Raw genomic sequence first — 10,941 nt, 5'->3', positions numbered from 1 at the left:
CTCCTTTTCTCCAGGTTAAATAACCCCAGCTCCTTCAGCTCTTCCTCACAGGACTTGTGCTTATCTGGGCACTGGTTATTATTAATGCATTCTTCTTTCTGCTGTGGTGTCAGAGCAACTATGCTTCAGGGGAAGGGAGTACATCTTCACAGAACCACAGAATAAACCAAGGTGGAAGGGACCCACAGAAATCACGGAGTTCAGCTCCTGGCCGGGGGTACATCCTGCGCAGGATAGCCCAAAAGTCACACCATGTGCTTGAGAGCCTTGTACAAACACACCTTGAACTCAGGCTTGGCACTGTGATCACTTCCCTGGGGATCCTGTTCCAGTGCCCAGCCGCCCTCGGCGTGAAGAGCCTTTTTCTTACCTCCAACCCAAACCTCCCCTGACACATCTTCAGGCCATTCCCTCGGGTCCTGCCCATTGGTCACCACAGAGAAGCGATCGGTGCCTGCCCCTCCTCTTCCCCTCTCGAGGAAGACGCGCACAAGCAGAGCTCTATCCCGGACGAAGCCGAAGTCTTGGCGCTGCGTTCCCGCCGGCCCGGGGACACCGCCGGGACCGCCCCTCCCGGGGCCGCCCCGCCTGCAGGGGGTGCCAGCGCGCGCTGCCGCGGCGGAAACGCGCATCCCCCTGGCGCGCGGGGCGGGCGCTGGCGGCGCCGTTCACGTGGGCAGCCGCTTCCGGGCAGCCGCTCGGCGGGGGCGGAAGCGGGACTGGCGCTGCCGCGCGCGTGGTTGGTGAGTGAGGGACCGAGCGGCCGCGCGCGGGCGGGCCGGGAGGAGACGGGCGAGGAGGAGGATCGGGATCCGTAGCCCGGCGCGGTCCCTCTCGGTCCGTGCCTGCTCGTGGGAGCCGCCGCGCTCGCCCGGCCCCTGCGCCAAGGGCCGCCCGCCTTTTGTGCGACCCGCCCTCCCCTCACGTTCCTGCGCCAGGGAGGCGGCGGGAAAAGCGGGAACCGCGGCGGCGCGGGCCGGGTGCCGCTCCCGGGGAAACCGGAGGCATCGGCTCCGCCGCGCGCCGCCGCCCCTGCCCCATCTCCCCCGGCGGCTTCTCCTCGCCGCCGCTCCCGCCTCGCCCGGCGCTCCCGGGGGCCGAACTCGCGGCCTCTCCGGCGCCGGGCCGGCGCTGACGCGCCTTTATTTGAACGCCTCGTAGAGCGACTGGAGCGGGGCGGAGGGAAGCGGCATTCGGGGAGAGAGCCGAAGGATGTCCCGGGACGGCGAGGAAGGCAGCGTGACGGCCTAGACCCGCGGGAGGAGCGGCCGCTCCGGCTCTCGGGTACGGCGGGCGCGGCGCGGGGTCGGGCGGTGTGCGGTGCGGTCCGGTCCAGGTGGCGGCGGCGGGGGATGCGCTGTCGGCGCGGGAGCCGCGCGGAGGTGATCGCCTGTAAGTATCGCTGTGCTGTGCCGGGAGACAGCTCGCCCGGGGGGAAATCCTTATCAGATCGGAGGAGTCTGTTAGGGCGTGTGCCTTGCCTTCGGGTTTCTCAGGATTTTCCTGACTGAGCGAGGTTGCGAGGTTCCCGAAGGATGCCGCTTAAAAGCTGCGAGGGAGTGAAACCAGAATCATTTGGTTGGAAAAGAGCTCCAAGATCATTGGGTCGTACCTGTAACCGAATATTTTTTCTGAGCCTGAGATGAGGGTGCCTGAGTGACTTTGGAAGTGGTGTCTGAAAACGATGCTGCTTTATGTTTAAGGAAGCCTGCATCGATTGGACGTTGTTCTAATGTTTTGGGTTGTAAAACCGTGTTAGCACTTAGCTCAGTCTTGCTGGAGGAGACCCAGGTGAAAATGCACAGAATCACAGATTAGTTAAGGTTGGAAGGGACTTCTGGAGATCAGTCCGCCTTGGCAGGCGGAGTCCAGTCCGCCTGCCAAGGCAGTATAACCTGGAGCAGGTGACATAGGAATGCATCCAGGTGGGTTGGATTGTCTCCAGAGACCTTCCTGGGCAGCCTGTTCCAGTGCTCTTATATCCTTAAAGTAAAGAATTTCTTCTTCACGTTGAGGTGGAATTTCTTGTGTTTCGGTGTATGGCCATTGCTCCTCATCCTGTTGCTGGGCACCACTGAAAACACTCTGGCACCATCCTCTTGGCACCCATCTTGGAGAAATTTAAATGCAATATTGAAATTCTCTCTGTCTTCTCCAGACTAAACAGGCCCAGCTCCCATGGTCTCTTGTCATAAAATGCAGCTTGTGTAAAAAGGCAGTTGTTTCACCAAGAAGTTTCATTGAAATAGTTACATAATTTCATCAGCTATAGACAGTTTTGCCTGATGTCTTATTATGTAGCCACTGTGGTGCTTACATACTTATATTTTGTAAGGATTTTATCCTTTGGTATGGCATGGTACATATGAATTGGAAACAGATGGGCTTAGATTACCAGTTATTCCCAGAATATTTATTGTGAGGTAAGCTGTGCTGCTTTTAGTAGGATAAAGGATACTTTACAAGCCTCCTCCTTTTAAAAAACCTAGTTGACTCTGTTCAGTTGTGTGCACACCTGTATTGCAAAGTTTTTATACTGATTGGGAGCCAGACATCTACTCTTGTAAAAGCAAACCTTGTAAGTGGAAATAACTTCTACACCAAAAGCTTCTAGCTATTTCTATATATCAAGTGGTGAAATTCTTGTCATTCTTTCCTAAAAAGATGCATATGGTAAAAATCAAACATTTATAAAGCCATGGTTCTTATAGTTGGACACTAAAGGATCTTTTTCTTTTGGCACCAGGCTCCCAGTATTTTAAAAGCCTTTTGAGTTGATAGGTTACTTATGCCAAATTTGTACTTCAGTTAAAGGGGTCTTGCATATGATTTTTTAACCTGGTGTGTGAAAAGCAGAAGTAAAATTGTAGTCAAATGTTGGTGTAATCAGTTGTTTAAAGTGTTTTAAAATAATAGAAATTGACAGTTTGTTTTAAAACATTCTTTAATGATTATCCTGTTGATGTATCTATGAAATACTCCAGTACAGCACAAATTTCAGCTTGAAGTCCATTGCGAATATCAGCTGTAGGAATGATGATCACATCCAGAAGAGAATCATTGTTTGGATATGTTATTTAGAAATTTCTGGGTTTAGTGAGTTGTATTGTTGGGGTTTTTGGCTTGTGTTTTTCTTGATTCAGGGGTTTTTTTTGTGGGGAAAGTGGATGGTGGTTTGTTTGAGGTTTTTTTGAGAGGATTAAATAAAGCAATCTGTGGTGTAGTGTTTGTTGGGGCCTTTTCAGTGTGTTCTTTTTTTTTTTTTAAGTTGGTAGAAGTAAGTGTTCTTCAGTATCAAAACAGGTAGAACAAAAGCAAAAAGCTATTTAGAAACTTCTGGGGCTTTTAATTTCTTTTGGTTATTGTACCTCTATTCCAGTATGTTTGTACAGCTTACAAGTATAGTGGCTCAGATTCTCATTTCTTATGCCTTATTAAAAATGTCTTTTTTTTCCTTTTTTTTTCATCTGTAGGTGCCCATTTGTCCTCTTCTTTCCCCCTACTTTTAGTTATATTTAAATGCACAGACTGGTATTTTCAGTGTAACTTTTCTTAGGTGTTTTGTGTCCTTTTATTGGTGAAGGCCTATTTAAACCTATGATTGTACATGTACAGGCTGTGTGCTGTTATTGATGGACTTGGTGAGCAATGTACAAGTGAAAGGGAATGGTTTGCTGAGCTCCTTGGCTTGACAAGAACTGAGTATGTAAAAAGTTGATTTGTTGGCAGGAACTTTTTAAAACAAAACCAAATCAGCAACTTAACTCTCGGTAAAGCAGTGGCAGATGCAGATATCTGAATGCTTTTTAATAAAGTAGTTCTCAAAGCAAAGACGGCCAAAGGAGCAGCAGAGTGTTTTCTGGACACTGGTAGAGCAGCTGCATGGTATCAGTCTGCATGTCTGTTTAGTCTAGCATCTTGTCTCAGGAGTGGGCACTCGTTTATGCATAGACAAAAGAATGAAAACAGTAGCTGTTGTTAGGAGGTTGCTGCTCTTTGGTGGAAAAACTACTTTGGTGTGTAATCAAATTAAATTCTTTTTTTGCAGAGAATCAGAATGACTAAAAAAAGGAAACGTCAGGAGGATTTCCAGAAAGTGAAATTAAAAGTTGGGAAAAAAAAGCCTAAACTAGAGAATGCAACTGATACTACCTTCAAAACAAAGGCCATACATATTCCTGAGCAGCTTAAAGAAGATGGAGTGCTTCCTACACAAAATAGAAAACTTAACATAAAGGTATACTGTGTTATTACATTCTGAAATGACAGAAAATTGCTTGCTTTTTATCTAGGTTGACCATGTTTACTGCAATTTGGGAAAAAAACATTTATAAAAAAATAAATAAATGCAGCAGGCTATCTGAATGCAGCCTCGTTTTTAAACAATCTTGTATTTCTCTGTGGGTTGGATTTGTTTTGCTTCCTTTGTGTCATCTTCTGTCTCTTGCAGCTCTGTGCTTAAATGGAGGAAAGCTATTCAGGCTGAGGTTTCATAGTTCTGCTTTTGAGAGCAAGAGTGAGAGGACTTTCCTTTGGTCATCCCTCTGTTGAGTCAGTAGGGTTGTGCATAAACTTTAGAACGAGACCTTAGGACAAGTCATTATATCTTGTTTTTCCTATCACTGAATTTTGATTATTTGTAATTGTTGTGCTATAAAATGCCTACCATGTTCATTCTAAATCCATTTTGTTATTATGAACAGTACATTGTAAGAATATTCTGTATTTTTAAGTCTTTAGGAAAAATGTGCAGAAAATACATGGGGGAAGTTTGAACAGCTTAAAATAATAATGATGGCAAGTGTCTGTGTTTGTTTCCTTATAGGATCTGCTCTCACAGATGCATCACTATAGTCCTGGGGTTAAGCATAATGCACTTCTTGGACTCAAAGAACTCCTGTCTCAGTATCCCTTTGTAATTGATGCACACCTTTCCAGTATAATAAGTGAGGTGGCAGCTGTGTTTACAGACAAAGATGCCAGTGTCAGAGGAGCGGCTGTTCACCTGCTGCAATTCTTGGCTTCAAAAATAAGAGCGGAACAGATTGCTCCATTTTTTCCTTTGGTAAGTGCCCATCTCTCTAGTGCCATGACTCATATCAGTGAGGGAATTCAGGAAGATTCATTGAAAGTCTTGGACGTTTTATTGGAAGCATACCCAGCTCTTCTTACAGACCGCAGCATTATATTGTTGAAGAATTTTGTAGAGCTTATTTCTCACCAGCAACTCTCAAAAAGACTGAAAAGCAGGGACAAGCTTTCGTGGATGCTCTCTGTTAACCCAAATCGCAGAGTAACTTCTCAGCAGTGGAGGTTAAATGTACTTACCAGGCTCAAGAAGTTTCTTCAAGCAGTGGTGGATGGATCCAGTGATATAGAGGATGAAGGGCTTCAAGAGCAGAAGGACAACTCTCATTCTGTGAGGAACCCAATATGTATTAGTTGGAAGCTCCATGCAAATAATCAGCAACCTATACAACTGTTTGAAAGTGGTGGCTTACGACCAAAGATCAACTCATCATTTAGACTGAGGTGAGAAAATGTTAACTAGTTTGGGAATTAATGTCAACTGTGTCATTGCAATTTAATTTTTTTTGTGGGATTGTCCCTTAGCCATAGTGTAATATGTAGTCTTACTGCAGAGGCTTGAAAATACAGAAATACTCAGCAGATAACTGTGTTATGTGTATATCATGAACCTTTCCATTATAAAGTTTTTATTTCATGCTATTAATGATAATTTTGGATTACCAGCTCTGTTGGAATATTTTTGGAATGCAAACTGACAACTTCTTGCAGGATATCTATCAGACCTAGGGGCAAGTAGGCAGATTTCTTTATGTGAAATGTAAGTTTGTTTGTGATAATGAATTTCACTGAAATTTTGTGCTTTTACCTTCAGGAGTCTATCATAAGCTTAGGAGTGTGTTACCTTTGACTGTAGCTCCTTTTAAAAAGGACAGCAGGATGAGATGTGTCTGGTGGTATGAAGTTCTGCTGAGTTTCCAATTCTAGATATTTTAATCACTTCACCAGTTTATATATTCACTGTGGATGAAAGATGTCTCGGCTGCGACATGCTGATGAATATGAAAGGAAGTGTAGTGTGCTTAGTCACAGGAGGGTTTGTGTGGGTTTCAGTAGTACTCCAAACAGATGTGAGCTGAAGTTAAGGGAGAAACAAACAGCTGTTTTGATTTCTCTTCTCCTCTCTGATTCACCCACTAGAGGTGAACCTCCCACCTTACTTTATGGTGCTTTTTGAACATTGGCATCCTTATATGCATTACGATGGATGTTACATACCTGCTGATAGGAGAACTGGAATGGTGACTTAAAAAATGGAAGCAGTTTAGCTGTTACACAGCTCTGTTTCCTGTAGATACCAAGGTGATTTGAAGAAAAACCACAATCCTTGTTTTACTGCCAGAGAGGACAAAATAAGAGGTATAAAGCAGTTATACCAAATTCATCTAGGAAGTCAGTGGCAAAAAGGGGTATTAAACCCACTGCCTCCTCCATTACTATGTCTGTCTTATATCTTTGAAGGAATAAAGGACAGAAGAAGAGGTGTTCTCTCTGAAATACCCAGGTTGACCTGAATTGGCAGGTGTTTTCCATCTGTCAGGGAGAGACATCCATTCCTGCTCTCCTAGGCTTCCTCTTTGGAGGTAGCATATTACTTATAGTAGGTATAGGAAACATATTAAGCTAAGTAAGAAGATCAGCTTTTTCTCCTTAAAGTGGTTGTCAGCATAAGTGTTCAGTCATGACTAGCAGTATCTGCTGCAGGTTAAATTTTAGCTGGCAGCTAAAATCTCAACTAAACATCACCAACTATGCTGGTGGTGCCCCCTTGAGGCAGGGGAAGGGTTCAGTTCTGAGCACAGAACAGTCCTACTGAGTTCATCTTCACAGTCAGAAGCACACAGTTGCGGACCACTGTGTATCAGAGGATGCTTGTATTGTGCCTTGGGTGATTTGCAGTGTATGATGTACCAGGCTGTGTAATAGCTGAAGATGCATTGTATCCAAGGTCTAGGAAAATAAACTTTACATCTGGTGTCACCTGAATTGGATTCCGCTTTTCTGAGGAACTAGATTTTGGTGGGACATCGTGATGTGCTTCTGGTTATAAATACTTACAAAAAGATGTTTGCAAGCATGAGGAGGAGCCAGAAGAATAGAAGGAAACATGGCTAGAATCCAAGGCGAGACTGGCAAAGCAAGCTGATGGCAGCAGAACAGAAGAATAGAAAGGGAAGGATCATCTGCTGAAGGTACTAAGATGTTCTCATTTTATTGCATTTGTGCGTATTTTTGGTGTATTCATTTTTCACAAGGGTACAGCTTGTTTTAGTGACTATGTATGAAGTTCCAATAGTGAAGAGTTATGGTGGTGGTTTTTGTATTGGCCACTGAAATAATTTCCAATAATCTCGAGATGTTTAATTCTGTCAGTTCCAATCCCAATTGTTGCCTTTTATGGGCATTCCCAGGCCTCTGCTATGGCCACTACTGCAAGGACAGAAATTAGTTGTAATAAGAGGTGCAGTACTCTGTGTGTGTGTTTAAAGTCAAATAGTCAGGTCTATGACTAGCTAAGGATAATGAGTTGACCAAATCATAAGTAATTATTTGCAGTATGTGTATTGGTGGTCTTGTCACTAATACTGCAAGTAAGTTTCAACTTTGTTCTTCCAAACAGCATAATAGTATACTAAATTTTTTAAGTTCCTATTTAATCTTTCAAGCTCATTGGACGGGGCTGACATTTCAATGATAACCTAGTGATTATGGAATGAGATTTTCTGAATCAGTTTGCAGTATTACTGTTTAATAAAAAGGATAGATTCTGAGCTTGGAATGTTGGATGATTCAATGATGCAAATCTTAAAACTTCGTTATCTTCTGTTGTGTGGTAGATCTACCTACTGTGTGTAAATTAAAAAGTGCAGTGTATTAGAAAATTGTTAGGATGTATTCTCTGCATTATGTGCTGACTGTGCTGCTTTTTGCATCAAACTCATTTCAGGTGTGGAAAAACAGAAAGTCTTCACAACTCAAATGTGGTGGTACCAAGGCGTGTGATTTTTTTTTAAATTTTTTTTTTTTAACTGGAAGAGAAGCAGTTGCGCTTCAGATTCTGCTGAGAGAGTTCAATATGAAGCTGCAGAGAAAAGCAAAAATGACTTGAGAAACTGAAATGGAAGATGAAGCGTAGCCAATAAATATGTACATGTGCATCAAAGAGAAACGGAGAATGCAATTCACTTGGTGTGCTGTGTGTTTGCTGCATTTGGCAGTGCACATGGAAAAGGAGGACAAGTAACCTGGCTTAAACTGCAAGCCATAAAAACTTTAACTTCCAAAGACTTTCCCTGTTTTAAAGAACAGCAAGTTATTTCCTTATTTTCTATTTCTTTTATGCTCCCTTTACTTCCCTTTGCTGAATTTCTGTTGTCTTCTTTCTGTCAAATGGCAGATATTTGCACAATTTCTGTTTGTTTGGTCCTGCTGTATAAAAATACTGGCATTTTAAAGAAAAATGGCGGCTTAGGGGGTACACAAATATCTTGCAGCTCCCTTCGATAGTATTTAATTCTGATATAAAGGTAATATGCTTTGCAGTGTTTCTAAAAGTCACCCTACCACTCAAGAGTAGTGATAACAGATATGTGACAGCGCAATTGCCATCAAACCTGCCCAGGTCAAGTGAACCTGTATTGTTAAGGATACTGTACTAATCAAATAAATGCTGGACAGATTGCTATAATACTTTGTCATCATCTGTTACTGGCACCTAAAATGTATTTTACACTTTTATTGTTAACTTTGAATATGTGGAGGAATCTTACCTTGAGAGATAGGGGCTTCTTCTGCAGGGGTACATGAAAGCTATGCTAAGTATTCTTACCCCAATGCTTTCAGCAGCTGGGAGGAATACCCCTTTTGGCATTAATTCTTCCTTTTCCCATTCCTTGTTTCAGAAAAGTACTGAAATAATTGCGTGTGTGTTATACTTCTGTAGAAATCCTCCAGTGTGGATTACCAGCTCCTCAGGTTTCATGCACTATTAACTTTTTAATTGGGAGATTTTTGTGTTCCTTAAATAAATTACTGGAATTGCAGAGTTCTGCTGTAATACCAGGTATTTTTTAGAAAAGAAATTACTAAAGACTACTACTTCAGAACTTTCCGGCCAATTACTGAAATTTCAGACTCCCATCTGAGAACATTATCCTGTCACAGCATAGCATTTACAGAACCACCTCACTTTTTCAATGAGATTATAGCCTTGGTATCAATAGGCTTTAGAATTCATTGTGATTGTAACTGAAAGATGGGATTTGTCTGCTGTATGAGATGACTGAGAATTAAAACGTCTAAGATAGAACCATTCGCCTTAAACTCTTTCTAGTCTGAAAGAAGCCGGTGGCTACTGCTGTGCCTGCACTACAGAAATGAAATAAGGCAAAAAAACAGACAAATAAACCAAATTATATTTATTGGCTGTATTGGTTGCTGCAGTTAAAGCTAAGCTTAATGAAATTTTAACATGTTTGATAATTGTAGTAAGTAAATGTAAAGCAAATTTTTGTTTCTTATGATCAGTTATGTTTCCACTTACCCCTTTTATTTTGTGGTGGAGATTTAAATTCTCTTCCCCATCTTGCCTTCATTGAAAATAGCTTGTATTTGTCTCACACTTCAATTCCTTCTCCCTGTTCCTTTTACACATCATTAATACCTGAGTTTTGGTTTAGTAATTTTCTTGATACACTGATATCAACGAGAGAGAAATGGCAGAATAAAATTATTTTTATTTGTATTGTAGACGATGGCAACAGCATGTAGCTAGAAGGATATAACTAATAAAAAGTATAACTAATTGGATAATTTAAAAGTGACAAGGGAAAACTGCTTTTCATCTTCAATATGAAATTAAAATACTTGTCAACAAAACTTCTGCAGGTCTGTTGAAAGTATTTCAGTTCCTATTTTGAGTGTATATGTAAAGAAAAATGACTTGGAGATCATCACTGAAATAGAAGGGAGTTTAGCTGGAGATTCAGTGGGCTAATCTTATGTATGTTAGGAAATTAGAATTATGATAGTAATTCCCTGCTATGAATTAGGAAACAAAATCATAATGGAAAACAGTTTTACAAGGGATCGATTGAAACTCTAATTGCCTTTTTTAAAGGAATCTGTACTCCTTAAAATCAACAGGATTTATTCAAGGTTTTAGTTCTTTTAAAGAATCTTCTTTTTAAATTGGATGCAGATTGCTTGAATTTATCCAGTAGCAATGTTGGGTCATATCTGCTGATTATCCTTTCAGAGACACAAGGTAGTTTTTGAGTGGGGGGAGAAAAAGTGTTGGTTTTCTTGATTTCTGGCAGATGTTATATTAATTTAAACTGTTACTTAGTTTTAAAATTTTTTTAACTTCATTATGAGATAATTTTCTGTTTAGTTGCTTTTCAGAGCATATTTTTACAGGAACATTTTTTTCCACACTTAATATGGAAAACATTGTGTTTATTATAGTTGGAGATGGTTTTTAACTTTAATAAACCTCATGCATTTGACAACACCTTGTAGTCAGCTTCGTTATTTTGCTTTAATGAGCTTAAAAGGGTTTTTTAATTATTTTGTTGTGCTGAATATAATTAATTCATTCCCATTGGTTGAAGGTGATAGGATAATGCATATTGTATTTCTCCATTTCATAGACTTTACATGTAACAGTGGGGAAAGAAATACTGAAACCTAAGAAGTTGTTAAAGAAGGACACAAACTTGCAGGGAGACTTGGGAGCAGGTTTGTTGTAGATGGTTTGAAATCCTTTTTTTCCATACTGAAATATCTAGCAAGAAAGCCAGCAAATATTAAATGTCTTAAAAAAGTAACTTCCTATTATTCAGAAACAAGAAA

At 41.5% G+C, this 10,941-nt stretch overlaps 1 protein-coding gene and 1 long non-coding RNA gene across 5 annotated transcripts in view; both read left to right on the top strand.

Moving 5' to 3' along the window:
• Nucleotides 1–1,165: 1,165 nt before the first annotated feature.
• TEX10 (testis expressed 10) overlaps nucleotides 1,166–10,941 on the top strand; it is a 54,469-nt gene continuing 44,693 nt past the window's right edge. For 3 of the 4 annotated variants that reach the window (XM_059855731.1, XM_059855740.1, XM_059855713.1), the window contains exons 1-3: nucleotides 1,252–1,392; nucleotides 4,049–4,237; nucleotides 4,826–5,532. In XM_059855731.1, coding sequence (XP_059711714.1) covers nucleotides 4,058–4,237; nucleotides 4,826–5,532 — 887 coding nt within the window. In that variant the 5' untranslated portion in view covers nucleotides 1,252–1,392; nucleotides 4,049–4,057. Of the gene's footprint in view, nucleotides 1,393–4,048; nucleotides 4,238–4,825; nucleotides 5,533–10,941 lie in introns of all 4 variants that reach the window. The other variant, XM_059855722.1, reaches the window with a different exon arrangement.
• On the top strand, nucleotides 5,541–10,600 carry LOC132331920 (uncharacterized). Its single transcript, XR_009487704.1, has 2 exons — nucleotides 5,541–7,280; nucleotides 8,036–10,600. It is a non-coding gene; the product is annotated as an uncharacterized LOC132331920 (long non-coding RNA).

Source organism: Haemorhous mexicanus, chromosome 1 (genome assembly GCF_027477595.1).
Source record: "Haemorhous mexicanus isolate bHaeMex1 chromosome 1, bHaeMex1.pri, whole genome shotgun sequence".
NCBI classification, from domain to species: Eukaryota; Metazoa; Chordata; class Aves; order Passeriformes; family Fringillidae; genus Haemorhous; species Haemorhous mexicanus.
Note: the sequence above shows the minus strand (reverse complement) of the source record. Positions and strands in the feature narration are given on the sequence as shown.